This window comes from Syngnathus leptorhynchus, chromosome 16 (assembly GCF_054491065.1).
Source record: "Syngnathus leptorhynchus isolate UIUO chromosome 16, UIUO_Slep, whole genome shotgun sequence".
NCBI lineage: Eukaryota > Metazoa > Chordata > Actinopteri > Syngnathiformes > Syngnathidae > Syngnathus > Syngnathus leptorhynchus.
The window spans coordinates 1,857,980-1,876,988 of record NC_141210.1 but is presented as its reverse complement, the minus strand read 5'-3'; the positions used below and the strand labels follow the sequence as shown (position 1 = coordinate 1,876,988).

Here is a 19,009-nt window from a genome sequence, read left to right as displayed (position 1 = left end):
TTTCCCTCTCATTTTTCCTGGGCGTAGCTTTCACTCACCGCACTTCTTCCACTGTTTCTCCCCGCAATGAGTAAGATTCCCAAAATAACATGAAGGCAGCAATAATGGTGATATTAATACACAAACTCCGTGTCTACTGTAACTGGGTCAGTTATGTATCTTGTTTTAGGATGCAGAAGACCGATGCAACTACATAAGATGGACGAGTATTTCATAAAAAAAATAAAGTTCATGTATTGTTAAAACTGATCTTAATACCAGACAAAATACACATAAAATTGTAAATATATTTCTAAGCAGAAGATTCCTAGTTTTTATGGATAACCATAATTCAACTTCAGGTCTGGTTTATTGTAAGGAAAGTGTGTGAGTCGTGTAATGTATTATTGCTGTTAACATCTCTGCAGAAAGTCATTTTAGTCCCCAAGTTTCCATGTGTGCAGCAACATCCAATTCATTCTGCTGACGGTAGCTGGATGTGTAGCAATAAGAGTTACAATACCCTGCTCAGGCTTTCAAATGCAGTGAAGGGATTTTTCAATCTGATAGCTTGGATACTAACTACCTGACCTTGGTGCACCTTCGCTCGACACCAAGTTTATAGCTACGGGAAATTAGCTCATATACAATACATAATCTTGAGTTAAGATTTGAATGGCGATAGACAGACAGTCACTTCACATTTCTAAACGATGTGTCTATGTGTTACTTTAAGTTGCCTTGGCTTATAATATTTCATAAATAAGTAATGTGAAAGTATTTGTGAATTTTTTTTTTACAGACAACACAAAAAAAAATAACAAATTAACTATATTATGTGTATTGATATTTTTATTGCAGATAGAGAATTGAATAAATAATGTGTTTAAATAAAGAAGTGGGCACCATCATGAGGACTCGTTTAAAGCAAAAAAAGAAAAATTTATTGGGTCAGAATATCGGTCTGTTTTCCCAAAGAAGACAATATCCGAACTCACCGGCGACAATGTTTGCTGTAGTCTCAGCTTGACTACAGCAACATGCCATCGAACAAGCTGCTTCAAGCCTGTCCTCACTTCATATATCAGTTTGTGGCGCCAAACAGGACGAGATACTCTGTGTGTGTGTGTGTTTGTTTGTTTTGCGTCTTTGCAGCCAGTGCAGGCGTATGTTGCTGCCTCACACAGATGGCAGTTGTGGCTGCCTATGTTCCCGTGCATTCCGTCTCGTGTTCCGATGTATACTTAAGAATTGTGTGGAAGACTGCTGGGACTAAAGCTGCTTGCCCCCCCCCCCCCCTCACTTTTTCATAGGCTGTATTTTTAGAGGTCTTGTAGACTTGAAGAATAAGACCAAAACAAATAAAGAAGGTGTGACGTACCGTAGGCGGGGATGCAGCAACCATTTTTTTTTCATCTTTTGGTTTTGTAATATACACAGGAGTAGTTCAATGCTTTTAAATGATGTTTTTTTTAACCCATTACTTTCTTAGAAAATTCCGTTACACACCGATTCAGATGAAGTGTTCAAATGTGGAAAGTGGCTCCATATGTTTGCAAGAAAAATGTTTTATCACATGCACACACACACTAGAATCTCTTCTGGCATTCATTGATCTTACTACCATTAAGCAACAGGACAAAGAACACTGCTGGTTTAATGCGTATGCGCGGCCATCTATCATCTCAGTGCTGTCTGATCAATAACCTTAATGGATCAACACCAATATACTGTATCTGATTCGGCAGTTCTGGTAGTCAGATGTTATCAAGTAACTTTGATTATTGTTCTTCTCTTTTCTTGAACTTGTCTTGTCTTTCGAATGACATTCACATGATTGGCTACCAAATGACATCATCAAAAGCCAATTAATTGCAAAACAATTACAAATGCTGACCCCAACTGCAATTTGCTGCAATAGAAATAATACATATATAATAAAAAGAAATCATGAAAATGAAATAAAATAGAGAATGGCGTGCATGGACACAGATTTTTTTTTTCCAGCGTTCTCATCCTTGCAGTTCGGTAATTGATTGTGTTCTCCAGCAGACAGACGACCCAGCACAGACAGACAGTCATCCACCAACACAGACTGTACCTGAGAGCACAGACAGCAAGGCCCAACCAAAAAGACTTCATGTCTCCAACATCCCCTTCAGGTTCAGAGATCCAGACCTCAGGCAAATGTTTGGCGTGAGTACAATATGACAGATTTGTCCGGAAACCAATCGTATCAGTTTGTTTATATAGACGACTGCGACTTATTTCACAAGTGACTGTTTTCTTTTTTAACAACAGCAATTTGGCAAAATCTTAGATGTGGAAATCATCTTCAACGAACGTGGTTCTAAGGTCTGTGATTTTTTTTGGGTTTTTTTCTTAAGCATGCTGCCTTTTGTTCTTTTAAGTTTCCACTTTTTCAATGTCAACCGCTTAAGTGCAAAGCAGAAAGATTTACTCAATGATAAACTAACAGCAATAATCAGGAATGGCATGTTTGTATTGATGAGGATATTTTTCATTCTCTATAGGATGTGCTAGGTTTTCAAAGATAATTAAATATCTCCGCCATCAATTAAATGATCAAACTAAAAAGTCATGGCAGATCAATAGGGCAACATTGAGATATTGTCCTTGGGCTAATCTTGTCTGCCGCTTGTTTTGCACAATGCCGTATGCGTTTATCACATATTTAATGATTCCATTTTCTATTTCTTAAAATTTTTTGTAGTTCCACACAAAAACAAAACACTACATCCTAAATATATCTGTATGATTATAATGATGACATCAATTGTCAGATAAGATTCTTTTCTAAGCTTTTGATGCTAAAATTAGAAAAAAAAAATAGCCAATGTGCAAATCCTGCTTTTGTTCTTGAGAATGTCGCTCTTTTTGTCACGCAGGGTTTTGGATTCGTAACATTCGAGCATAGTATGGATGCCGACAGGGCCAGGGAGAAATTACACGGCACTGTGGTGGAAGGCCGTAAAATAGAGGTACTTGTGTTCAAATCTTTCCTTCCACCTCTCTTTTCTTTGTCCCCTATTGATGTATGTCTAAGTGAGTGTTTGCGTCAGCGTCCCGACATTCGACCACAACACCCAATCTTATCTTTGTTGCCAAATGGCATTCAAAAGTCATCCAAGGTTCTGCTTAGCGTTTAAAAACAAAAACACCTCGACAGTAAAGTAGCAGACTGTTTTTATTTGTTGTCCTTATTTCAAAAACATCAATCTTACTTCATGCTTAACTCATTCACTGCCAACCCAGTTCATATCTTTGACGTCAATGGTGCTGAATGAGTTAATAAACTGCCCAAACATTTATGAACTGTATTTTGAGAACATGAAGATTTTTTGCTGGCCTCAAGTACTGCGAAGAAAAACAGAAAAATCAATCTTCTCTCTCTCTCGACCATATTTCCTGTTCAGGATCACATGGAAAATTGAGCTTTTCCCAGCTGACTTAGTCCACGTTTACACAAGATCATTTTTAATGAAAATGGAAAAACACCATGTCAAAGCAAGAGTTCCACAATGAAAATGGATACTGTACTGTTGCTCCTAAAAGCACAATTGTTTTTATTATTCATTCAAATACAACTTTACTGTATACTGGATAGGAGGACAAGCAGTTGGTATGCACTTTTTTTTTGCTGCTGTGTAAATGGGAATCTTTGTTTTAATTCTGCAGACAGAACATTTGTAAAATGCAAGTACGTGTTTTTTGGGGATACTTCTACGTCATAGTGTTGACATTTTTGCCGACACGGCAAAAAATGGAAAATGAACACAACCGCCGTTATCGAAGTATCTGCTGAAGACCGACCGAATAGATAGTTTGAGCTTGTTTCAATGCACTCGTTTTTCCAAATGGTGTCGCTATGTCATTTGTGATTCCGAACGAGTACCATGGTTGGGTCTCTCCAATGCTTCTTCTGAGTCTGTCTTCATCCTCCCAGGGAAGAAGAAGCATGTCAAGTCAAACCGGAATTGACACCTTGACTTTTTGAATTTCAACAGATGGAATGCTCCGTGAAATCATATGCAGAGCAACTACCTATTATGGGATATAAGGAATCCAATTTCGACCAACTATGTGAACATTACTCTAATCAGAGATTGAGAGGAAATAATTATAACCACAACTGTTCGGTTTCTCCAGCCGATCTTCGGGTCAACTTGTGAAAATATTGGTTGTCGGATTGTTTTGATGTGAAACCTCTTTTTTTTTTTTATCAGCTGAGATGTCACGAATATCTCCGTTATCTATCTTTACATTGTAAAATGCGTACTAAGATGAGCTGATATTTTCAAACTCTTTTATCATAGCCATTTTTTCATCGCAGCCAGGAAACAGACACTTGAGTTTTTCCTACGCCGATCATTTCCAACTATAAATACACTCTTAAATGATTACTACCAAGCTACTGGTTGGAATTAGGCATTCCAGTACACGCACAACATCTAGCTTTTAAGAAACGACTGATGTGTTTCGATCCCGATGATGAACGGAAACAGGAAACGCCGGTCTGGAATATGCTTGGGAAAAAAAAAAAAAAATAATAATGATTGCAACGTTTTCTTAGCCACCTGAATACGATGATGCTTATTCCTTTCTCATCCCCTCCTTCCCCCCACCATCCCTCCAACGGTAGCTTGTTTAGGGCCCCATCCAACAAAGTTACAACGGTAACAGTACACAAACAAGTGGGCGGGGCCAAAAGGTTTGGGAAATGGTAAGTGTGGGCAAGTGAGCCGTTCTGCCAGCATTTCCTCTCTCTCTCTTCCTCTCTTGAACGTTTGCAACACTAAATCTCACGTGACATTTCTTTTTGAATTGTGGTTGGGTTGATGCCGTCTAATGACATTTTTCTTAAGTGACAACGTACATGTCCATTCACTGAGTGTTCTCCTGGAATTGCGTGTACAAGCGATACTGACTGAGACATGATCCATTTGCACATCTATCGGAGATTGTTGGAAAATAATTTGTGAATTTTGCTTTGAGGATAATGCACTCGCATTTTAATTTCCCCCCCCTGTTCAATTTTGGAATGGTTGATTGATTTGATTCTAGTATGGATGTTCTTTGGGGTTTTAATTCATGCAAGTAGAAAGGCTGTTGTCCAAGTGTGAATGCATTTTTAGTGCTTTCATCACAGTTATGTCATTTTCCAAGATTGACTGGATGTTGCATAATGCTTCCGGCATATTTTCTTCCTTGTCGCCACATTGAATTTTCTTCTTTTTTTTTTTCTTTCTTTCTTCCCTTTTCATTTTTTTTCCCCCTGCCCTCTGCATGCATGTGTGTTTACAAAACAAAATGAGCCAAACTGCCAATATGCATCCTTGTTTTGTTTTTTTTCCGTTACTTTTGTCTTTATATTTACTGAAATGTCAGTCTAACCGGAGCGCATGTTAAAAATAATGGAAAATATGCAAATGGGAAGGAAAGGTGATTTATTTCTTTTTTTTTTTGGGATGTGTTTTTTCAGTGGTTCTGGTTGCAACTGTGAAAACACACAAATGACATGAATGTTTGTCATGATGGAGTGTGCTGCTTTCATTTTTTGGAAATGTTTCTCTGTTCACAACACAAGGGAACAATGCATGAGGCAGACTTTTAAAAGTTGTTATTTACAGCAATGTGATTTTCATCTCATGAAGTTTTCTCTCTACCTGCTGTAGGTCAACAATGCAACTGCCCGAGTAATGACAAATAAGAAGACTGTCAACCCATATGCAAATGGTAAGATTACCACATGTTACTAAATTATTAAATGTGTTCCTACTGTAGGTGGGCAGTATGAGGAAAAAAAAAAACTGAGCAATGTTTGTTTCTAATGTGATGGATAGTTTACGCCAGGAGTTTTGAGCCATCTGTCTATCTTCATATTCCTCTGAATTATAATGATGGATGCCGAGGAATCTCTTCCCACAAGCTTGAAGCGAAGCAGGTGTCAATTGTTGGTTGATGTTGTTGTTGCTTGTATGCAATCAAAATACGCCGTCACATAAAATGGTTATCGGAAAAAAACATGTAGGAAAATACCGTAAAAATAATAATTATCATTAAAAAAAAAACATTTTATTTAACTTTTATTTTTTTATAAAACACTTGACGGACTTGCTGCCGTGGATCTGCCAAGTCAGTCGAAGCGTGTTGAGCAAACAGAACAGTACTTGTGAAAGTTCTCAAATGACTATGAAAACGGAAGTTTAAAAGTTGTCACTGAGCTCATTTGTATTGTCCGTCTTCTATTTGTCAGGCTGGAAGTTGAATCCAGTGGTCAGTGCTGTCTACAGCCCAGAATTCTATGCAGGTAAGGGGGCGTTGTCTTTCTCCATTAGGCTCCTCCTCTTTTATTCTTCCCTTCCTTTTCTCCCAAATCCTCCATCCTCTATTTTTCAGTATTGATTTTGTTTCTCTTCTCTTCCCTCTCATGTGAACCTTTCTCACCTCTTCCTCCTCTGCATTCCTCCTAAGCAACATGCAACCAAGCAAATTCTTTTTATAGAATGAGAACTGTGCTGATTTACGCAAATATAACAACAGACTGTCATCTCTGCTGAAGAACAAATGTACACTTTGCTACTCCCTCCACCCCACTTCTTTGTCATTCCAGAATCCTACTCCCACTTCTTCATTAATGACGGTCATTAAAGTGAAAAAGAACTGGATTCCGAGATAAGAAAATAAGAATACAGATATCTGAATACAAATGAAGGACAGGGGGGGAAAGGGAATCTGATTGCTTGTTGTTTCCCAGGACATTAAAATAATGTATATAAAATATATTTTGAAATCAATATTTTCTATTTCCCTATTGGAGTCATTAGATAATTCACCCTCTGCTCTTATCATCACAAATTGGCTTTGCATCGATTCTCTTTGTCTCACATTTGAAACATCCAAAATATCAATGAAAGTGATATTGTTTGTCAGTATGTCCACATGGATAACTTAAGAACCTTCCATACAAATATTACAATTAGAATCACAACCGACAAATACATTAGTCAAATGAAATACTTTTCAAAAGAAAATTCTCTGGGACATGTCTTTATTGTTATTGATCAAATGATATGAAAATAACCCATATATATATATATATTTCTGGATACGTTCATAATAAACTTTTGATCCCTAAATTTGGGCTAACATCAAAGTCATAGTGATAAAACGTATTAGTGTCTAACTATCGTGCTTGCCATGGCACGAGGTCTTTAAATCAAGATGACAAAAGATGAATAGGTACAATTACCAGCCTTAGTCTTTTCCTTCACTCTCTTTGAGAAACTCTTGTCCTTTGGCCCAAACCTTCCATTTTTCATTCGGTCAATGAATGCTCCACTGTTTCTATTAGCATTTCATTAGATGTCCCTTTTGAAGAGTTGCATAATTAGGCAAGGAAATCATTTCTCCATCTTCCTTCTCTCATCTTGCCCTCAAATTACACCTGGTGTCATTTTTCCCTATTTAGATTAAAGAAAAGTTAATAACAGTAACCGTGCACCTCTAACACGACGTATCAACGACATTTCCTGCATTTCACCTCCTTCATACAAAATTAGATTCATCATCTCTTATCTGATTCACTTATCTATACTCCCGTAATGTTCAGCCTGACTAATTTTCATTCTTTTTTTGTGTGCACTATGTAAAATGTATTTCTTTATTTAAAAGACAAAAACACTAAGGTTAAAAAGTGTTATAAAAAGATTTTTGGGTTTTTTTTTTTATGTATTTCTTTAAAACATGATGATTGGTACATTCATTCAGTGGATGTGCAGGTTGAAATGGTGCACTTAAATGTTCATTTTGTGATGTTGGTGCCTTTTTTTTTTTTTTTTTCTCTAGTGCCAGGGTTTCCCTACCCAGCAGCCAGTGCAGCAGCAGCAGCAGCCGCAGCCTACAGAGGAAGCCACCTACGAGGTCGAGGAAGGACGGTCTACAACACATTCAGAGCGGCTGCGCCACCTCCTCATATTCCTGCCTATGGAGGGTGAGCATTTTTGATTTTTTTGAAATCCACTTCAGTTGTTATTTAACTCCCTTTTTAGTTGGATGGTTTTTTTTTTTCTCAAATGGCAAGCCCTGCAACTCAATGCTCGGAGACAGCAAAGCAACGCATGCGAGCTTTGCGTCACAGTGATCACCAAGTGGCCCACTTTCATAGCATGCTGAATTAACCAATAGGCATGCTCCAAGACTTGCTTTTTATGGAGTCATGGAAAATTACTGTCAACTTGGCCTTGGACTGTGGTGTGATTGAGTAAAATGTCAGAATGGGACGCCATCCACTATTCTTTTCTAAGCGCAGCCATTTACCCAAATGAAATAAAACATCTCCCCGGCAATTCTTGTGGATCCTTTGTTGCTCAAAGCTCTGGAGAGCTGTGTGTTGTGGGCAGTCAGATGCCATTTTGGACCATTCTGTTGGTGTTTTGATTTTTTTTTCCCTTTTCCTCTTGATACCTGCAAGCCAATGGGCATCAAGGAAGCTGGCTGGGATTCTTTTTTTTTAAAGATGGAGGTTGAAATGAAATCTTTCAAGATGATCATAATAAAAGGGTCCAGCGACCCTCGTGAGGATACGGAAACTGAATGAACGAAGGAATGATGATGATGTAAATGCAAAATACAGTTTCAGATAGTTTTCTTAAAGCATTTTAATTGTATTTTATTGACAAAAAATTTTTCAATTAAAGTTTATGCTATTTCGTTGGTTTTATTTGACCATTATAACCTTGGTGGGAATCCGCTTTGCCTGAACAACAACGCTCGCTAACTATATTTAGCGTTCCAATATCCACGCCAAATGATTTCATGCAATCCTCCCAGCTTCCTTGTTCAGCCATTAGACATGAGTGCCTGCTGTATTTCCTTCCCCCCCCCCTCCTTTGACTCTGGATTTATTATTTCTTTTCTGTTGGTTATCTTTTGGATTGTGGACATGAGGCTTGGTTGGTAGCCTGCATGTCAACATGCACTAATATGGATGTTTTTGTTTTGTTTTATTTTGTTTTATTGTGTGTCTGTTTGTTTGTGTTTGCATCCTCTACAGTGTTGTTTACCAGGATGGATTTTATGGTGCAGATATTTATGTAAGTATTGTTTATTGGTATGACATTGCATGTGACAGGGATCTCTGACCTCACATGATGGTATTTGCTTTCAACAAACAAATGCCACAATTAATCATCTTTTCCTTTAACCGGCGGCCATTTGAGCTTCTTTCTGAAGAAAGGACTATTCTGCAAAATGTAAACCGATTTAAATGATTTCTTTAGCCATTATTAATTCATTTGGTAGTGCTACATTAAATTCTGTGGAGGAGAATCATTAAAAAAAAAATGGAATGATGCTATTTGGCTGATGATATAGTACGGTACTTTTTCTTAAAATCACTTCCATTACACTGTGAGCTGTTTGAATCATGTGGAACCATTACAGTTGACTTCATCTTAATAATACATGTATAGCATTCCTGATTTTTTTTTAAGACAGGAATATGGGGTGGGTAAAGAAGCGTGTTGCGAGAGTGACATAACCGTAATATAACCGTTGGAGTAAGCGCTCAAGAAGCATTAAGCTAAATTTCCCATGTGAGTCTTTAAAATACAAGTATCTAAACCTCATGTGTTTTACTCAGCCTTTCTAATTATACAGATGACTTCTTGAAACATAACGGATGCTTCTACTGTTTGGCTTTTACTCCAAAACACACACAAAATGTGAACGTTGAAGATATGCTGTAAATGAAATAACTTCACGGTGCATACAAGTAGCGTCAACGCTAAATTGGATGGATGATAACATTCCCACGTTAGATTGAATGCTGTGTGGTCAAACCTTGACCACACTAACTGTTACCACACACAGTGGCCGTTCGTCACTCAGCTACGAGTGACAATACACGCTTACAATGGCTGCTCGCTTAAAGGGGGCACACGGTTCATTCCGCCGTAGTCCATCATCAGACATTCTTTACTCGACTTCATATTTTATAGCGGTAATAATACATCCATCGCTGGTGTCAGGACAAACATATAGTCTTTGAGAACAGAGCAGAGACAGCTGGACCTATTCATAAAAGAGCTTGTTCTTGTGCTCCATGTAAAAAAAAATTCATGAAATGAATTTAAATAAATCAATACATAAAGTTAGGTTGGAGTCCTGCCTTAATTCTACTTCATAAGAAAAAGTGTGCAGAAATGAGTTGTCATTTAATCCAAATTGAATTGACGTGTGTTTCCAGGGTGGTTACGCTGCCTACAGATTTGCCCAACCTACTGCTGCCACAGCAGCTGCATACAGTGACAGGTAAGATTTCAGAGGAAGGAAGGAAGCAACCGTAATGAGCCGGGGGAAGATGATTGTTAACCCAGACTTGTGCGGCCGGACCGCTCTTTGCACACCTGTGGCTTGATGTTACCATCTGTCGGACCATGTGGGTCATATTAAATCCACAAGGATCACAGACAATAGTTGCTTTTCTGAGTTCTCACCCGACTTTGGTTAATGTTGTGCACAAATGGATGGAATTAACACGCACACACGTGCAAATCCTTGAATTGAGTGCAACACATCATCCCGTAACTGTCTCCAACTTTGACGATAGAGAGAACCTTCCCCTCTGCTACCCGACAAAAACAACTTTTACTTTGACTGTGTTGTAAAACATTGAATATTTGATTTCAAGTTCCAGCAAATGATATGCTGTTTTGGAAAAACTCCATTGCATTGGAATTTGTGTAGCAGTTGCAGTTTAGCAACACACTCTCCAATAACTGTTACACATCCACATTGATGATGAGTTAGGCCTCTGCACCGCCAGATAAGATAGGTCAAATGCAGTACTGGGATAAGTGCGAGTGTTGGGTGGGTGCTGCTGTTGAATAGCAATGGCCAAAACTAATCGGGATTAATTTCTAATCGCTTCAACCACTGGGCCGCTATGCAAATCTGTTCAATTATGAGCACACATCCTGGCCCCTGATTGGCTCTTATCGTGGAGGATTAACACCAGGAGGATGGGAGGAAGGGAGATCTGGTCAGACAGCATGACTGGGAGTAAGCAAACGCGGCTCTCTCTGTATTTCTGTTGAAATATAAAATATGTCAAATGGATTCCCTCAATGATTGATTACGTGGCTAACCCTTTTGGACATTTGCTTTCTTTAAATAAGAAATACAAAAAAAAGATTAAATAAAATAAATGCTGATAACAAAAGCAATTTCTGGTGTTCCATTGTAGTGGTCTGAAATGGCCAACTTGCAATCCTGCAAGGCAAGGATTATATTGTCCATCCACTGTTTTGTGTTTTTATGTGTCACGAGTGACCGCGTTGATTGATCGGGACATATTAATCGATTGGAATCTATTGACAGACAACCATTGTGAGAAAAGTGAGATATTTGACACAAACAAAAATTGTTTCCCCAGAAATTCACTTTTTTTTTTAAATGATTCCATTTTGTTGTAGGGACTTTTAATAGCATGCCATGTACTGCTCAGGATAAGTAGCTCATTAATGAGCTACTTGAAAGATTTATAAGCTAGGGTGTACCTCAAAGAGAGTTTCTCATTATTTTGTCTTACACTCAATACATTAATTAATCTAAGAACATAATGTAAGAGTGTCAAAGACTTTCAAAGTCATTGAATGATAACATTTTAAGGAGGCATAATGTCATTTACATGTTCAAAATGATGCCCATGTGTTTGATTATTAATCAGGAGACTTTGATTCATTTATTTCTTCTGAGGAATTGCAATTCAAAATTCGAAGTCATCCTTTTTTTTTGTTCCGATTGTAAAATCCAAGTTATCCATCTCCATTCATTTTCTCGTAGTTATGGACGAGTATATGCTGCCGATCCCTACAACCACACACTCACTCCAGCAGCCACATACAGCGTTGGTGCCATGGTAAGACATTATTTGAACATTATGAATGTGCTGTGGTGATTTCAGCTCATCTCTTTTTGCTGTGCATGCCATGCCACTTGCTTTAATTGTGTTTTCATTGAAGTAAGAGGTGCATGCAGGAGTGGAGTGGGAATAATGCAGGCTAAATGGCCAATTATCACATTTTGTTTCACTGATGAGGGAAATGACAAAATCATGCTGATAATTCTCTAGGCCATTTGCGCTTTTAGAAGCAATTTGTAAATTACAATGGGCTAATCATCATAATTGCGTCCATGCTTATGAGTCCGTTGTGCTTAGCAGGAGCAGCAAACGTAGGCTTGTGTTACCAGGATCTTTTTTTTTTTTTTTATTCTGTTTCATAGCAAATAATACAACATTGCATCATTTGGAAGACTTTACCAAAAGTTCAAATTCAGACATGTTATCTTTTGTCTTCATAACATTTCTTTATTGATGGATAGAAAAAAACATTTTTATATGACCCGAGACAAACAGAAAGAAAAAATCTTGATTCAACTAATCATGTCAAGACTTACCTTTTCCCCTTTAATAAAAACAATCTTTATTTTGGAATTTGCTTTTTTTTTTTTTTACTTGAGATATTAATATTTGTCAAACTTTTAAGCATATATTTTGCATAGTTCTCTTCACGGGGCCTGCTTTGGGCCGGCTTCCCTTGGCCAACTTCTCGGGCATTGTGCAGAGCTTTTCTGCAGCGCTGACATATCCTCACTTAAACTTAATTGAATTTGTCTGCGCTGCTAACGGCAGTCCAAATGCCACATTAATCCCGCCTGTAAAACGTGATGAATGTCCTCATGCTTTGGCAGCCCAGTCCATGTTAGTTATTATATTTCTAATTTGGTGTATACCACCTCACTCCACACTCCTTGGTAATGAAATAATTAGTCATTTTGATAATTAAATCTCCTGTGGCGTTGTAGCCACAGGGAGGATGTGAGGGAGAAAGAAGTGAGTGAGAAATGGTCAGAGGACTATTCAAATTTGATCATTGCTCACAATTGTTCTCTCAAACCAAAGTGAAATAACAATGTTATGTCATTTAATGTATCTTAATCAAACTGTGTCAAGTTATAATATTTCACTGGAATGCAAATAACTTAGTGATAAACATCCATTCAGGCTTTGTGAATTTGTGGAAAGTTCATTTCAAAAAACATTCCTCTTGTTTGTGCAATCACAAATATGTAAAAGTGCTTTTTCAATTCAGAAATCAGAACACATTCTTCTCCCCGAGGTCCAAACTATTTTATTCCTGCATCATTATCCATGTTCCAACATTTTTTTTATATTTGAAATATTATATATCAAGAATTGTTTTGTTATATTTCCATTATTTTGTTCCACCCTCCCTTTTTTTTTTTTTTTGCCTAATAAATCATTTTTCTTTTGACATTTATAACACACCAAATATGGTATTTTACTTAGGATACATCTCAACCTTCTCAATAACCTTTTACCAGGCATAATCCAGCATAATCCATCTTCAATCGATGCTCCCAGTCAGAATTCACATTTTCTGTCAAATGAACCCCCCCCCTTTTTTTTTTTTAAACCCATCCATCCTTCCATCCATCCTTCCAATTTGTAACGGTTCTATTGACTGGATTTCTTTCACATAGCTGTTGGCATGTCCCCCTGGCATGAAGTGTCTCACTGTGCTTGCTGCATGACGATTGCTGCGCTCATGGGTCTTTTCATCCAAAATGGGTAATTGCAAGTGTTGTTCTAGTTGCTACTGGACTGCATGGTTTTTTTTTTTTGTTTTGTACTTGCTTGTTCTTACAATGGTTTTTTACAATGTCTTGTTTTTATATGTGTGGATGCTTGTGTTTGTCTGAACATGTTTTTCAGAATGCATTCACCCCTCTGACAGATGCCAAAACACGGAGCCATGTTGACGACGTAGGGCTTGTGCTGTCCTCCCTCCAGGCTAGTATATACCGGGGAGGCTACAGCCGCTTTGCTCCCTATTAGCAAGACTTCCCAACTGAAACACAACCTTCCAACTGGATAGGAAGAAAGCGTCTGTGTGTGTGTGTGTGTGTGTGTGTGTGTGTGTGTGTGTGTGTGTGTGTGTGCGTGCGTGCGTGCGTGCGTGCGTGTGTGCATGTGTGTGTGAATTAAGGAGTGTGAATATTAAGAGAGACATTGCTGAGGCCTGGGTATTGCAATACATGCAACTTAAGCATCATTTCAGCATCTCCTAAGAGAGAGAAAAAATATATGACTAAAATGACAGCTGATATTTTTCATCTTATACCTCAAGATATTTTGTGCTGTGTATTTTGATATTGTGGGGTTTTCATTTGGAAAGATTTCAACATAGTTTTCAGCTGTAGAAATGGTGTCCATGGTACTAATAGAGTCATTGTTAAGAGTTAAAGATTAGGACACAGATGAAATATTTATCTGATAGATATTATTGTATATAACAGCTATTATGATTTTTTTTTTTCCACACTTGCCAGTGAAAAGCATGAGTCGCACAATTTTATGATTTTTATCCCTCAAAAATGACAATTTGGAGATGCAAGTTGTTTGTGCTTTTCAAGCTTTTATGTCTGTTTAAAGGGACTGTGCTATTTTTTTTTTCTTCTTTCTGCATCCTTTTGCACTTACTCATTTTCACTGATGCGTTTTTTACGTCGTTTGGAATTCTGTCGAGAGGTTTTGAAAACATTGTCTTATCAATTGAGTTTTTGTGAACATTGGCAGGTCAGATAGATAGGGTCATTAAAAGCTGGAATCGAGAAGCAACGGCTTGCTAATTATTTGAACTCCATCTCAAGATCATGACTTTCTTATCTCATTTGTTTTGAGGAAAAGCGATTTTCCCACTGACCTCAACTTTACATTTCACTGTGTAGTTTTATTATGGTCATTGTAGTAAATATCTTGTTGTCTGTATTATTTATTTGATTCTCTTAAATTATTTGAATAATTTCTAAGTTGTTTTTGCAGTGACTTAGTCATGATCCAAAATTTGGATTGGAATGTGAATGTTAGGTTCTAAGCAATGCCAGCAAGATTCAGATGTGAGCCAGAAGGTTTTCAGATTGTAGCTTGACTAACTAAATAATATGGTTTCATCTGCCACGGCCTCCAAAGTACATATTTGTTCATTCAATGATTATTTCGTCTGTCAGACAAAAACAAAACGGAAAGATAATTGAATTAATAACGATTCATCTGATTGTAATCGAGGTAAAGTCAGAATACTCCTGATAAATTTCAACATAATCATAAATTGAACAATTTGCTGCAGCTAATCCTTTTCTGTCTTGAGTAGCGATGGTTATTAGAATGTAGATTTGTTTTTTTTTTAATAGGAACTTCCAATTGATTGGTATATTTCTGATCTTTTTTTTATATTGCTGGAGAAAATTCAAGTATATATTGCCGTGTATATTATCTTTTTTAAGTGTTCATTTGGTTTTGCTTTTTTTTTCCCAGTAAATGAAAAAAAAAAAAAGAGGGATAAGAAGTTATAATCAAACAATGTATGATATTTGAACTGTGCAGTAAAGATATTATCTTATATGAAATACATCATGGTATAATGTTTTAGATTTAGCCAATTAGATGGGTCGTTAGGGCAAGCTAGCTCCTTTTCTATCAAGTCACGTCCGGATTTCTAGCAAGTCTTTACAAATAATGACATTGTAGTTTGACAGTATATACGCTCATTTGTTTACGTTGTCAAATGTACCATTTTGCACATGTAAGGTGTAATTTCCACATAAATCTGAGACATATCAGTGCTGTAGGTGTACATTTTCCTCCTTTTTTATTCCGTTGATTTTGCTCTTTATGTTATTCTTAATGTGACATAGCTTACTTTTATAGACTATCAATCTCTTTGGAAACATAACTGTTTGAATATTATATACAATTATATACATATTAAAAAAAACAACAAGTAAATCATTTGTGAACAAGCTAATTAATGATGTACATAGAAGTGGATGGAATCAATCTGTAGTGCTTCTGAATGACACTATTTGGGGAAAAGAGAGCTTGGATGGTGCAAGTCATTCCTTGCACCACATTCTGTTTACAAATGTTCCCAATTAGTGGTGTTGTTCCACACATATCTTCCCTTTTGTATCTATCACGAAATTAGAATCCTCAGATGCACCGAATTTAAAAGCGTCAGGGCTGTGCCGGTTGAAATGTTGCGAATGACGATGAGACGGGATGACTTGATGGTCTTCACTATGCTGAATGTCTGATTCTGTAACTACTTTATCTAAAGTGCTGCTTCCAGTAGGTGTTGTGGTTCAAAAACGAGGCTTCCTGCACTGTCATTGTATGTGCATGTACTATGGTTCTTCCAATTGTCAATAACCATCAATAAAGTTTTCTTTTCTCAAATGTTTATGTTTGAGTGCCGCGTTGCACATACCAAGCAGTATTTTAGCTAACTTATTTCGTGTGGACGACCAATACTGACAAAACCAAAAAAAATACGACAAACTAATTATAATTGAAAATGAAGGCCAGCGAAGAAAAAAACTAAGGTTTGCAGGATTCTCTCTGGTTTTTTTCCCCTCAGCATTCTGATTTTAAAGTGACATTTCTGACTTCTGAGAATAAAGTCAGAATTGTAACTTTAAAGTGAGGCTCATGAATACAGCCAATATTTCAATAATTATCTTCAAATATATAGCTGTATAGAAAAACGATGTTAGGCTTCCCTGGGATGTATTTTATTTCTCAAGAGGGGTATAATAATGCCCCCATTTAATGAGTCTGGAAGGGGTTTAATCTTTTTTGGTAACATAAAAAAAAAAACCTCACTGAATCATTTAGGTCTTTTTATCATTTACATTATATATGATTCAACTATCTTAAATGCACCAAGGTGAAAGCACACTTTGAGCCAGTATGTCTGTCCTTCCTTTCAATTTAATTAAATACATGAATTACACTCAATCTGAATGGTGAAATTAGAAAAAAAAAAATTGCCTCGTAATTAGGCTGAAAGATAAGCAATATAAATATTTAAATTTGATGAAGGGTTCACATTAGACAAGTTAATTATGTCTGACTGGCTAAGAAACAGGCCATCAATAATGCATGGCAGGTCACGTGGCAGAGAGACAAACTTGTACAAATAAACTTGTCCGGACGGTTCTTTACTCTTATTAGATTATATAGATAGATTATTATAGATTTATATAATTGACTTTTTTTGCTCTTGTTGAAAAGTTGATTTATTTATTTTTCTAGTTGGGTTGTTGCTGTCAGTTGGAGACTTTTCTAATTCGTTGGTTTTATGCACCATCTTGTGGTCATATGACTACATCACAAGAGTGATGCATTTCATCGATCTGACAGCAAAACTTTCTCTGTATCAAAATTAATAGCATGAGATAATCAGATATTGACACAACCAAATCAATAAAAACTAATAGAATTATACATTTTGCAAGTCCATATGTGCTGTACTCAGGCTGTAAAGCAATGGCTGGAAATATCATTTACATACCGACAAATTATTGTAGTTAATCTAATAAGACTATTTCAATATGGAGGCTGTGCTATAACACTGATTTCAGATTTTTTGCATAGCATTGGCTATGAAATATGTAGTTATGAATGCACTTTGAAATGTTTTCATTCACGTTGAAGGATTTCTTTACAACCAGCAGGGGGCAGAATTGATCAACTTTTCTTACCATATTATGTGATGATATTTGTAACCATACAACTACAAGAAATAAATGCGCATCAAAGTCAAATAAGAGATTTAATTGAATTCAGATTAAGGTACAGTACACTACAACTTTGTTGAAGGCTCAGCAAATGATGTGATTTGTGCTTTTTTTTTTTTTTCTGGTGGTATTTTGCAACCCAAAACAGCCACGTCGTAATCACAGTTGACCTTGATGAGAAAGAAGCACAATGTTGTACCTTTGACCAACCAGTTCTAGCCTGGATCTTTATTACACTTTCAATTTAATCTTTCCTTATGTTAAGAACAATCTTACTACTGTTGTTATTTCAACGTAAACTCTCCACGAAAATGTGAACAAGTTGATTAAGTGAATGTGTTACAGACTTTTAAGAATTTAAAATCAGGTTGTTTTTTTGGGTTTTTTTTTTTTTAATCCAACTGATTGGCCAACATAGTGCCTCATCCATTTGAACTTCCCCTGTCTCTGTTTCCTTCTCAGTATGCAAAGGTGAACAATTTTGCCATTGTATTCACATTATAATACCATGCAACAACCACATAGGGACACTCTGGTACATGTGAACAGTTCAGATACACAGAGACATCGAAATGACAGCAGGGATACACGGGAAGCATTCGGTAAAAAAAATAAAATAGACTAACATTAATCCCAAGTTAAAAAAAAAAAAGAAAAGTTTTTCCCGTTCGATGACATCCAGAGATGAGCAATTTTAAAATAGCAAACACTCCCTCCCCCACGCCCCAAAAAAGTTCCGTACATTATTATACTGTCTCCGAATGTTTGAATGCTACTGTATGTCTTTAAAGGAAGCGAGGAAGGATTTTGTTCGGACTATCAGTAAGATTTATCAAATAGCTATATCGATGAGACAAAAAAACAAAGCCGCCTATTTTGAATTGTTTCCCATTAAATGCTGAGAACGAGGATGAATCCACATTTTCAGGCTGCTTATTTCTTTTTCCGATAAGAGGTTTTGCCAATTGCACCTTGTGCTTGTCCCACGTGCCCCAAAGGGTTCATGTAACGTGCCATGTAATTGCTTTGAATAGTTACCTGTGTAACAGCACAACTTTCACCCCACTTCAAGACATCATAACAAAATAACAACTGTGTTATTTACACCTGCAATAAACACTTTCCATAAACCCATCTCCAAAAGTTCTTGATTGCCAACTGGGATATTTTCCACTTTAGAAAAGTTTGAAAAGGCTTGATTTCTCATTGTCATTAAGACTTTCAGAAGCTTTCTTTTATTTATTTTTTTCCTCCAAGATTCCTTCAGTCCCTTCTTTCTGTGATTTGTTAATCATCCGTATGGGTTAGACTCTGTTTGAAGATCCTGCAAGACATAAAATGA

At 36.9% G+C, this 19,009-nt stretch overlaps 1 protein-coding gene across 4 annotated transcripts in view; it reads left to right on the top strand.

Moving 5' to 3' along the window:
* Positions 1–16,289, top strand: part of rbfox1 (RNA binding fox-1 homolog 1) — a 66,380-nt gene extending 50,091 nt beyond the window's left edge. For 2 of the 4 annotated variants that reach the window (XM_085934548.1, XM_085934546.1), the window contains 10 exons: positions 2,029–2,175; positions 2,281–2,334; positions 2,889–2,981; positions 5,676–5,736; positions 6,257–6,310; positions 7,849–7,993; positions 9,056–9,095; positions 10,250–10,314; positions 11,848–11,923; positions 13,802–16,289. In XM_085934548.1, coding sequence (XP_085790674.1) covers positions 2,029–2,175; positions 2,281–2,334; positions 2,889–2,981; positions 5,676–5,736; positions 6,257–6,310; positions 7,849–7,993; positions 9,056–9,095; positions 10,250–10,314; positions 11,848–11,923; positions 13,802–13,924 — 858 coding nt within the window. In that variant the 3' untranslated portion in view covers positions 13,925–16,289. Of the gene's footprint in view, positions 1–2,028; positions 2,176–2,280; positions 2,335–2,888; positions 2,982–5,675; positions 5,737–6,256; positions 6,311–7,848; positions 7,994–9,055; positions 9,096–10,249; positions 10,315–11,847; positions 11,924–13,569; positions 13,778–13,801 lie in introns of those variants that run through there. The other 2 variants (XM_085934547.1, XM_085934550.1) reach the window with 2 other exon arrangements.
* The last annotated feature ends 2,720 nt before the right edge of the window (positions 16,290–19,009 follow it).